This window comes from Limanda limanda, chromosome 8 (assembly GCF_963576545.1).
Source record: "Limanda limanda chromosome 8, fLimLim1.1, whole genome shotgun sequence".
In the NCBI taxonomy this organism is placed as follows: Eukaryota; Metazoa; Chordata; class Actinopteri; order Pleuronectiformes; family Pleuronectidae; genus Limanda; species Limanda limanda.
Window position 1 is genome coordinate 4695422 of NC_083643.1, and position 11461 is coordinate 4706882.

The following is an 11461-nucleotide window of genomic DNA, read 5'->3' on the forward strand; positions in this document are numbered from 1 at the left end:
TGTTTACGTTACGATGCCGATGATCACTAACGCATGGTTTTCTTTCCTCCAGATTCTGTATTTAATAGAGTTTGTACATATTTGAATTGTGCGGGAATAAATAGAGGAAGTGTTTCATGTCAGAGTTTTAACGAGCGGGAGCAGACAGGAAGTTTCTGATATGCATGTACAGGATATCGAATGTATATTTCTATGATGCTGTTCATGTTCCGATAAGCCGATGTTTTTAATGTACTTTTTATGCAGTGCTGAATTGTGTATTGAAAACTGCTACTACGTGTGTTACTGTGCATCTTTGTAATAAATGTGATATTTGTTTTATAAAGTTGTGTCCATGTCCACGCTCAGGTTAATAAACTCAAGAAAATATCATGTGTTCCGTGTGATTCTGTGGATGTTTTACATAAACAACATTTAGTCTCTCTCATCCTTTTCCTTCAGGTGTAAAAACAGCAGCAAGCTTCGGTTTAACACCAGAACTTATTTTTTTCAGGAATCTATTTAAAAAAACATCGATCCAGACTAGTAAAAATAACCAAATTATTTCATATTTCAATTTTATTTAGACTCATTCCTGCAAAGTTACAGCAGCTTCACATTCTGACCTCAGCTTCACGACCCACTGCTGATTTGATCGGGAGAAAATAAAAACTTTAACTCAGAGAATCCACTCAAGGTTTTTAAATGAATTGGTTGAAGAATGAAGGCAAAAAATATCAGATATTCTAAATTATCTCCAATGGATTTTAAGCCACATTTGAAATTCTCCAGCAATGTAAATTCAGCCTGAGACATTGTCCTAGACTAATGATACAATAATTTATATTTCTAACAGGATGAATTAAAACGAATCACTTGATCCTTTATAATTTTTTGAGGGGGTTTACAACTAAATACATCCAACCAATGAAAATCCCATCTGCCTCTGGTGGCAACATTTTAGCTTTCTACTTTTCTGACATAGGAAAACATAAAACTCAACACTGTAATTGAATCAGGTGTAAACACACAGGAAAGTGGATCCAGGAATTAATTTGAACACTTTCTATAACATTGCAAGATGAATGCACCAATTTCCCAGGGAATTCTTGGATGTTTATAGAGTAAAAAAACAAGAAACATTTAGGGAACTGATGTCTTCAAGGAGACTGTGGAGGTTTGAGTTCTGTTAAGTGTCTGTCTCACACACTCATGGACACAGTGAACACACAGAACCAGGGAAAGCTCTTTATTTATTTCTCTCTGCTCAGACTTTGACCAACAACACGAAGCCGAGACGACAGAACACATTCCAGCATCTTTCCAACAAGACTGACGGGAAAAACACGTCACACAAACACACACAAACACAAACATTTGTCAAACTTTGCATTGAACCCGAAGAGAGAAAGAAGCTCGTCCTTCCTTCTCTCCTCTGGGTCATGTGTCACAGTCTCTTCCTCGCTCCACAGCTGTCAATCACTGTTCCCTCAGCCAATAGCACAGCTTGCAGTCGCTGTGGCTCGGGACGGGAGGGGGGTGTGGGGTGGGGGGGGGTGGGGCAGGATGTCGTCAGAGTGCGGGATTGGTTGCTCGGCTTAAACTGCGTGAGTCGTGATTAAGGGAAAGGAAGGGCAGCGGTGTCACGTTTGAGAGCCACAATAGGAAAGAAACACAAATAGATATTAGTTTAGTTAAATTAAAATTATAAAAAAAGTTTTGAATGTTACTGGATTTTATTTACTGGGCTGAACTTTGTCCGGAGACAAAGAGACAGTTGAACTCACAGCTGTGAAAACAACAGGAATACTGAACATGTGTGTGTGTGTGTGTGTGTGTTTGACTCTAACATGATATGAAGTTGTGTTGCCTGTTTCGTGTGTTCCTCTGTAACAATGCGTGTGTGCATGACCTTTACTCTGTGTGTGTGTGTGTGTGTGTGTGTGTGTGTGTGTGTGTGTGTGTGTGTGTGTGTGTGTGTGTGTACATTTCTTATGTGAGGTTACCTTTTCTGACTGTTAACCATCCTACAGGCAGGTAAACAAGCTTCAGAGGCTGCGTGTGTGTCTGTCTGTGTTTGTGTGTGTGTGTGTGTCTGTGTGTGTGTGTGTGTGTGTGTGTGTCTATCTGTAAGCCCTGTTGAGCCGGGAGTACGGCAACATGATTGGGTCCACGCTACCTTCGCTGTCCGAGCTGCTGTCAGAGTCGCTGCTGCCAGAGTACACGGACATTCCCGGTAAAACGCCGACGCACACGGCTGCGGACGGCAGGTGTAAGACGCCCGGGCCGGAGCCCTGGGGAGCCGGGGGCGTCGTGGACGTCAGGTCGGGGACGGTTTGTTGGTCTTCAGCTCCCCCTGCTCCTCCTGCCTCCTGTTCTGAACAACACAACACACTGTCAGCGCCACGCACACATGCACACAGGCTCGTCTGTAAAAAAAAAAAAAAGGTCAAGGATGGAAGTTTGGAGAGGGAAGAAGATGGTGAAACTACGTGGCGAGTGAATATTACCTCAGCCATGGAGGTTATGTTTTTTTGCCTCTGTCCGTTTGTGGGTTGGTTTTTTTTATCGGCAGGATTACGTAAAAACAACGGGACGGATTTCAACGAGAACTTCTTGAGCCAAGAAAGAACCAATTACATTGAAGTAGCTCTAAAGCGGCCGATCCAGACTTAGAAGGGAATGATTCAAGGATCTGGCTGAAAGAAATCAGGCAGATTTAGGCACTGACGTCTGAGTGTGTGCAGCTCGGTGCAGAGCGGAATAAATATGTGGCTCTAGCCGATTTAAATGTTTTTTCATTAGGGATTGTTACGGTAAATGCTAATGTTGCACTGTGACTGTAAAGTGTGTGAAGTAACTGGGTTCCAGGGTCAGTTTCCAGTGTCTGTGACAGAAAGCACTCGCTCCATCTGCGCCTCCCTCAGCTGAGCAGTGAGTTGTTATGTGAGTTTGTGTAACTTTTCCGTTTGTGTCAGCCTGAGACAGACCCTCGTCCTGTTGGTCCTCAGGCTGCTGCCCACCTGTGTGTCTGTCTCCGTTTCCTGTCGATGCCGCTGTGATTTCCACCTTCTGTCTCTTACTGGTGTCTGACGACTGGGAGGAACTGGGAGAGAGAAAAACGGAGAGATTTGGAGGAAGATTTAAAACAACATGTCATTGTTTGAACCCCATACAGCTCATGGTGTTGTTAGAAGTTGAATACAGGGTTTAGCGAGTCGCAGCAATTGATGGAGACTATAGACTTTAAATAAAGAAGGACGATGCTTCTACTTTTCCTCCTGCTGCACAGAAAATGTACCGTGTACTTTGATTAACATGGAGGAGGCAGCGTTTATGTGCTATACTGCAACCAGACAGCAGGGCCTCTTCATCACGTGAACAAAAAACAAGAATCTCAATGTGTGTGTGTGTGTGTGTGTGTGTGTGTGTGTGTGTGTGTGTGTGTGTGTGTGTGTGTGTGTGTGTGTACCTGCGTCTCTTTACAGCTCCAGCCAATAAATGGGCTTGAGACAGGTGACTGGTCCTTTGCTCTGATTTAGGCGGTACCTTCTTTTCAGGTTCTTTGCGGGTTTCCGTAGACGCCTTCTTCACTAGAGCGCTGTGACGGTGCAGAGTTAAGATGAATAAACCATAATAGAGAGGGAACAGAGCATCTGGAAACATACGACCCATTCACCCGCAGTCAATTCAGCAGGTAACAGTTTGGCCTCCCTTCAGGAGGAACCATTAAATCTGCTCATCGGTGCTCTGGGAGAAAAAGTGACACAGTTCTGAGAGGCTAAGAAAAGCAGCGAGGCACAGAAACCGGGTGAGAGACGGAGGAATGAGAGCGACACAGATAAAGAGGCTAAAACAAGACCAGGAGACGGACAGAGCTCAGGAGACGTGAAACAGGGTCGAGAGACAAAGGAGAAGAATCACACAGGTGGAAGACGAAGCCGGGTTTCGGTGCACGTGAGCTACAGATGTTTTCAGGCTTTAACTCGGGTCCCCACCTGAAAGGACTTTGTGTTCACAGCAGCAAGTGACTGCTTTAAATCATCACCGTAGTTACCAGCCCTTGATACAGTTTCCACGACAACCCATTCCCTTCATCCATAGACAAACTGTCAGAAATGTGTCTGTCTGCAAACACAGAGGCGGAGTGACAGAACAGATGAAACCCACAAAGAGCTGAAAGCAACGTGCAACATGGCCGAAGAGGGAAATACGAACAACGCAAAGCAAGGATTTCCTTTTGTTTGTTAGAATTATGTTATTGAACATAAGGTCAATCTGCATAAATAAAATGAAACAAAAATAAGTTACAATTATATTACCCTACAAAAGAAAATTCATAAATCATAAAGACGTATGTTGTTAAAGCTCAGATGAGCTGTAACACAAACAAATGCCTTCACTGTTTCCTGTTCACACATGAGCCCAGATATACATAGGAGGTGTGTGTGTGTGTGTGTGTCTGTGTGTGTTTGTGTGTAATGTATGCATGATGCAGTCCCAGCAGGGGCTCGTCTGTGCTGGAAAAGGAGCCTGACTCTGCCAACACTTGGAAAGCTGCTTATCATGCATGAAGAGACTCACATATAAGCAACATGCATGTGCGTCAGCGGGGGGGGGGGGAGCCTGAAGTGCAGAGAATGACCTGAAACCAGCTAGAAAGAGGTGCTACTGTCAGACCTGCACTGGAATCAGGACATATGACTGAAATTATCTGGAGGGGCTGCATGTGAGAACGTAAACGTCCCAATCAGTTGCTCCAGAAATTAAATCTTCCTGCCAGCCCCCCCCCCCTTCCAATATCTGGAAAACGTGTGAGTCGATGTGAGAAAACAGCAGGCAAATGTCCCGTAAAATGCACAGCGAGCAAGTGGGCGTGTTGATGACGATTCTAACACACGACGGAAGCCAAACTGGAAGAATAAAAATATCTCCGGATGATAGAGAGGAGCGATAAACGAAGAAGAAACTGACGAAGATCTCAACTTGGTAAATCAACAGGATTCGAGAGCCAGCGTCAACGAGCTTTCAACAAAATACTTTTCTGCAGGAGATTTCTACGTCATGTCCGGCCTCTTGCAGGATCTACAAAGCCACTTCTCGCCGGAGGTTGACGTGTGGAGACAGCCTCAAAGTGTTAAAGCTCTAAAGCTGCAGCTTTATTCCAACATGTTGAGATGTCCGAGCTGGATTCCTACACTGGTTTCCAGACAAATGTGATTTCATGGACTAAATAATCAAGCAAATGATTATTCCACTGCTGTGACTTCACCTACATCTCTCTGCTTATTTTACATCTGATCTATCGAAACTAAAAATGGAGAATGAAAGATGAATATATTGAGACAAACACTTGAAGGATATTCTGTATTCCAGCAGCTCCTTCTTCTCCTCGTCCCTGCGCTGCTTCTCCACCAGGCTCTGTTGCCGGGAGACCTCGTCCAGGAAGCTGCTCTCATCGTCATCCAATCCTCTCACCATGTTCCCTGTCACCATGGAAACAAACATGCTCTCTCAACACATGGCAGGAGAGTGCATTTTTTCAGACATCAAACCATAATAGTATGATTAAAATCAATACTCGAGTAACCTTCACGCGAAAAGAAAATCTTGAGCACCAGCTGAACATTTGTCAGACGTTTGACATTTACTGTTCATGTTTAATAACGTTTTCAGACAAGCGAGAGATATTTTAATGCTTTAACTGAGCAAGAGCTTGTTTTCATCCCAATTATATAAAGGATGATGGGATGTGGATTTACACAGCTGCAGATCTGCCTACTGGAATTGAAATACAGGAAAAGAATCACTACATACAATAGTTCATGACTGTGGGGAATTGTATGATCATTCATCTGTAGCACAGTCATTAATATAGCAAAATGAAACAAATAATGTGTCTGGACTTAGAGACACTGAGAACTGGGGCCGAGGACCAGATCACCTCCCACAGTGATTTGAATGATCAGGTACAGTTGGTTTTTAAAACCCGCAGCCTCTGGGCCTTTGTCTTGGTGAAGTTGATGTTGTGTGAAACCTGGATGATAACTAGGAGATAAAAGTCCTGAAAGCAGCAGAGAAACAGATCAACAAAGACCCACTGAATTTGAACTGCTCCTCATATTCCTCCTGCTTCTTGTCTTTCTGCTCCTGCAGCCGCTCGAAGAGGGTCCGAGAGTCGTACGCCTCCTCCGGAGCCTCTGAAGAAGACATGAATACAAATGAGGATGTTAATTTGGAGATTTGGTCGGTTTTGAACGTGTGTGTGAATGGACGTGTCCTCACCCTCTGGATCGTCGGGTTTCCTCACTTTGTCCCACTCTTCCTGTCTTTGCTTTCTTTTCTCATCGAGCTCAGATTCCGACACAAACTTCCTGCTTAGATCAACACCCGGTGCCCCTCCCCCTTCCATTTCAACCTGCAAACAAACAGACAAACAATCGAAGCTAGATATATATGTCTGTTTGCCCTCATAGACGAAGAGGTCACTTCAATAGCAGTGTTTGTCAATGGTTATTCCTCTGGGAAGCAAAGAGGAAAAAATGTGCTGATTCAATCGACTCGATGTAGTTCAGCTGATCAATCTGATCCATTAAAACCCAGCTTAAGTCCCAGGAGCCAAACCCTGTAAACACACAGCTATTGAATCCTGCATGAAGCCATTACTCATCTGTGTTCACTGTTCAAAACCAACTGGGACCAACATGAATTCAAATTAATAATATAACAATAATAGCAGGAGAAACGAGCAACAGACGCTATAATTTTAGAATAAAAACAACCTTAAAATCTCTGACATCCTTTTGCCATCAAATTCATGAACGTTTACAATGTTTGAATGTGGATCCCACAACAATCTAATAAATATCAAATGTAGTTTAATGATTTTTTCTCCTTTTACTGCAAAACAAATCCATGATTGATGCAGGAGCCTCTAATTTCATCTTATCACTTCTCAAATTCCTTTTGCTCGCTGCAGAAATCTGTTAATAAACAAGGCACATGAGTCAAGCAGCTTCGACAATTAATTAATCAATCAGTAATTACATGTTCGTTATTATTAATTACTGATGCATATTTTCGAGTCTTGCTTCTGTGATATTGCAAATGTCCCCATTGTGGGACTAATGAAGGATTAACTTATTTGATCTTATAATAGTATAATAATAATAATACAGTATAATTTTATAGAACCTTTTTAAAAACAGAGTTTACAAAGGGTTTTGACAGCAAAGCTAGAAAAGTAAACATAACAATCAGCAGGATGTGAAGGAGGCCTGAAAACCACGTTTAGGTTAAATGTTCAAATTAAATGAATAAATATAGAGCAACTGTGTCACATTAAAATGTAAAAGCAGTAATATGACAATACAAAATAAAAGGTGTAAAGAAAACGATAACAATAACATAAAAGCAAGTCTATACAAATGGGTTATAAGAAGTGATTTAAGCAGCTGTATCTAATGTTAAATATCGTCTCATATTTATGGATGTTATAACAATGTTGTAGGACTCCGGCTGTGAGGGTTTGGCTCCCTCTACCGGCCACATGTCCCCATCGCAAGTGACTGGAAGATTACATGAATTTAATGAAGCAACAACACAAAGAAACGACACACAACGTGACGATCGAGTGGAACGTGAACTTTGCAGCTGTTCACTCGTGGACGTTGATCTCAAGGGGCTAACAGCTAGCACCTGCGTTAGCCACACAGCCCTGTTAGCATGTGTAACACATACAGGGCTAGCGACACCACAGTGACACACAACACGTGTGTTACTGTGTTGTAGAGCAGCCCACAGTGGGTGTGTGTGTGGTTGTTCTGGTTTTGGGCTGTTGAGCTAATGGGAGAACACGAAGGAGCCTGATGGGGCTGCTAGCTGCACGTTAGCTTCACTAGCATCGGAGCTAACGGTGACCGCCGCGGCTCGGGATGCGATCTGGATGTTTTTCCAGACTTCGGTTCCATCCCGGGACTGATGGGTGTCGTGTGTGTTGTTTCTCTTGTGTGTCTCTCTTGTGTAACACTCACCAGCCTGTGTGATGTTACGGCTCCAGATCAATGGCGTTGTGAGTCACCGCCAAAACGGCCCGACGCTGGTTTTTGGCGATGCGACACTTTTAGTTCCGACTCGGTTTTATTTTGGTTTCTGCTGCATCGAGGGAATTCGATCCGTAAAAAAAATAAAAGATACAGGAAGGATCTAAAAGCTCAGTTCAGCGATGGATTATTTAGCTGCAGATCATGTATTAAGGTTTTTAAATAAATTATATTCTGAAATGTACTTTTGTGAAATTTACTCAGATGTTAAAATATTATAGAACCTTTATTATTCACTGATGAATCTCTGCTCTACTCTGCTGCCTGTTTTACTTACACTTTATTCTTAAATTTACAGTTGAACCCAAACCTGCACTTGACATTAAGTTAATTTAAATAAACATTTGGGCGCAGAGATAGTGTTTTTATAACTGTTATATTTATTATTTATTATAGTTACACTTACCTCTGGGAAACAGTCTGGTGAAATGACCATAAAGTTGTTGAATCTTGAGATATGTTAATATACCGAGCACATTATTTCCAGAAACAGTTTATGGTATTACAGTATTGAAGCAGAGCTCCATAACAAAGCATTAGGTTGTTGCTTTTTATTCATTACACAGAAAAAGCCTCTTATGAAATTTATTTCTTTACTTTTGGAAAATTTTTGGATATTGAGGCAAAAGTTAGACATATGTGGATTTGTTTGTGGTCCATCGTATATTTGAACCAGAACTTCTCCAGTACTGGACTATTATGTGACCATAGATTGGTGTCTCTGGCTGAGGGGATAGAGCGGTTGTCCTCAAGCCAGCAGGTTGGAAGTTTGATCCCAGTCTCCCATCTGCATGCTGAAGGGTCCTGAAGATACTGAACCCTGAGTTGCCCCTGAACCAGACTCAATCTGACCCCTATAGAACCAAGATGCCTTAATTTACATTATTTCCTATTGGGATGTTTGCGTTAAAGAGCTTGGAGCTTCTTTTATGACTCCAAATCTGTTAAGAAGAAAGTTCTCCAGTCTCTTGATCCTCTACTTAACCTGTTTTGGCTAAAGAAAGTGTTAAAATGGCTAAATCAGAGAGTCTGTAGTACAGCTTCAGGACACAGCACCATTAATTCAGTTTCTAATAAGTTTAAACACATATTTAACTTGAACCTGCAGCAAAGATAACAGCAGAGTAACAACTCCATGTATTGCGAATGTTTATGAAATCTTTCAATTTGCAAAAGCATGTGTTTATTTTCTTGTTGTTTTTTCACTTAGTACTTAACATCACGACAAAACATTCAGAAAATATCCCACATGATGAATGTCAATTTAATTTTCAAACGTGTGCTTCAAACTGTATTTCCTTTTTCAGTGTCAAACAGAATTTGAAGCGCTCATTGCAAAGTGAAATCAAGTCATTTAAAGATCATTAAATCAAACTGGAAAAATAAGTCAAACTGTCAGTGTAAGGTTTGGAAACTGTAAATATCAAAAACTATGAACCAAGCAGTTGATGGATAATGAGTCTCTCAGCTCTCTGATGGTGGGGGGGCAGCCCTGCGTACAGCCTTGGCCAGAGCTTTCTGGATGACCGGGTACAGTTTGTAACATCCCTCGATGCAGGTCCGGACCCCTGCTGTCAGAGTCTCTTCAGTCATTTCTCCATCCGACTGCAGCCCAGAGATCTGATTCAGACTCGGGAGGAAAGCAACAGTCAGATTTCCCTGGTTGTCGACTGAGCTGCAGCTGTTCTGCTCCGTGTAAGACGGGTCGACCACATACGAGTCGCCGTCCTGCCGGATGGAACAGCCGAGCACCAGGTCGTACATCTCAATGCCTGCGTCTGCGAGAGCCAGGGAAGCGCACGTGATCGCATGGGCCAGAACCGAGCCGCTGTTCTCCAGAACCATCACGTTGACCTCGATCTGAGAGCGGGGGTATTTCTGGAGGCACACCGCCGGCTGCAGACTCTCATGCAACATCTGGGATAAGTCCTTATCCTGGCTCCCCTGAATCCAGGAGCCCCTCTCTGGGCAGGAAAACGGAGCGAAGCGCATGTCAGTTGTTAATCTGGAAAAAACAGGGAAACACAGAAGTTGACACGTTACAAATCACAGTCAAAACACATTGTAGTGATGTGAATTAATGACCTCAGATCACTGTCAAAATAATACAAGTTAAATTAAAAGACACAACATCACATTTTCTGCCACTTGCGGTCTCTCAATCCAAACAATGACACTGTGAGGTAACATTAAATCATGGGAGCTGTGCACAGAGGTCTCGGGATCTGAAAGCTGATGCGGTGATGTTTGTTCCGCTTATTCCTCTAATGCAGGTGTTCTATGACTAAAATCCTGTATTTTTTTTTGGAATATACATCTAAAAGCAACCACACTCTAGTGATTGCATCTTTAAAATGTGGTTTAATACTGGATAAAAGGACAATTTATGACAGTCAACTATAACTCAGACGTGTGCAAAAAGGTGATATCACGTCAATTACAGGTGAACAAATGAAACAGGCTTTTTTGAATCTGAAATGGACAGTCGATTTCTCTAAGTTTGAGCATTGCTGGGAAAAATTTGGGATTATGTAAGTAGATAAATCAACAATATGTCAATAGCAGAGGGAAAGTGGTTTTTAGACATTTGAATATACTGTTATATAAAGATTTTTTACAGGACAGCAGCTTACGATACTTTTACTACTATCACTTCAGCACCTACTACACTAATGGCGCTTTTATCTTTACTGGGCATGTTTATAGAAGCGTTTAAATATTATAACAATACAAACAACTATAACTTTGAATCATTTTGTTATATTGATAATTGTTTCGGGTCTTTAAGTTGTAGCTACATGTTTAAATGTCTTTTTCAGAACGTGGGACCAACGGGAAAGTTAGGCTGCGGGTCACTGGATTTGACACCTTTGCAAAGTGTGTAACTGTGTGTTGAATGAATGGACGAGTGTCTCCAGACCTGCCACACTTCATGTCGGTCTCGTCCTTCCTCTCCGTCTCCTTGGGCCCGTACACGCAGCACAGCAGCTTGGTGCTTCCCGCCTCCAGGTACGCGGAGCCCTTGGCCTGGCTCACCAGCCCGCAGCGCACGAACACGGGCCGGACGTCCACCTGTCCCCGGCGCCGGCCGTCCGCCCGGGGCCCGGGGGCCGGAGGAGCCGCCGCGGGCTGGCGAGCAAACAGAGCCGGGCTCTGAGACGCCTCCGGGCCGCGAACACGTTTGGTGTCGGTCGGCATGATGCGGTAGCACAGAGACGAACACACTTCACTGTAACAACAACGTGTAGAAGGGTTCCGGCACGAAAACCCGTCCGACCAGAAACACGACACGCAGATAATTAGTTCTGCCAGATCGTGGAGGTGGCTCTGAATGAAATAAATTAAACCTGCTTGTTTATAGTAATATCTATTTATCATTA

General features: G+C 43.0%; 2 protein-coding genes across 3 annotated transcripts; both read right to left on the minus strand.

Moving 5' to 3' along the window:
• Positions 1 to 1520: 1520 nt before the first annotated feature.
• psme3ip1 (proteasome activator subunit 3 interacting protein 1) lies at positions 1521 to 8087 on the minus strand. 2 transcript variants are annotated; one of them, XM_061075813.1, is made up of 8 exons: positions 8013 to 8087; positions 6265 to 6397; positions 6081 to 6179; positions 5343 to 5465; positions 3452 to 3581; positions 3003 to 3085; positions 2159 to 2356; positions 1521 to 1582 (listed from the first exon to the last, which is right to left on the minus strand). In XM_061075813.1, exons 2-8 carry the CDS (start codon positions 6389 to 6391, stop codon positions 1578 to 1580), a joined length of 765 nt encoding a protein of 254 aa, XP_060931796.1. In that variant the 5' UTR covers positions 6392 to 6397; positions 8013 to 8087; the 3' UTR covers positions 1521 to 1577. The 2 variants fall into 2 exon arrangements, with proteins under 2 accessions (XP_060931796.1, XP_060931795.1); XM_061075812.1 differs by having other exon boundaries at positions 1540 to 2356.
• Positions 8088 to 9247: 1160 nt separating this feature from the next.
• Positions 9248 to 11317, minus strand: exosc6 (exosome component 6). The gene is made up of 2 exons (XM_061075816.1): positions 11002 to 11317; positions 9248 to 10086 (listed from the first exon to the last, which is right to left on the minus strand). Exons 1-2 carry the CDS (start codon positions 11277 to 11279, stop codon positions 9546 to 9548), a joined length of 819 nt encoding a protein of 272 aa, XP_060931799.1. The 5' UTR covers positions 11280 to 11317; the 3' UTR covers positions 9248 to 9545.
• Between the last annotated feature and the right edge of the window lie 144 nt (positions 11318 to 11461).

Excerpts from the sequence above, each read along its gene's own strand:
- psme3ip1 (XM_061075812.1), bottom strand. The coding sequence starts at position 6,391 with ATGGAAGGGGGAGGGGCACCGGGTGTTGATCTAAGCAGGAAGTTTGTG. Across the intron at positions 3,582-5,342 it reads GGAGCTGCTGGAATACAGAA|GCGCTCTAGTGAAGAAGGCG; the intron begins TATCCTTCAAGT and ends TGCACCGTCACA. Across the intron at positions 2,357-3,002 it reads AAACGGAGACAGACACACAG|AACAGGAGGCAGGAGGAGCA; the intron begins GTGGGCAGCAGC and ends TGTGTTGTTCAG.
- exosc6 (XM_061075816.1), bottom strand. The coding sequence starts at position 11,279 with ATGCCGACCGACACCAAACGTGTTCGCGGCCCGGAGGCGTCTCAGAGC. Across the intron at positions 10,087-11,001 it reads ACCGACATGAAGTGTGGCAG|ATTAACAACTGACATGCGCT; the intron begins GTCTGGAGACAC and ends TGTTTTTTCCAG.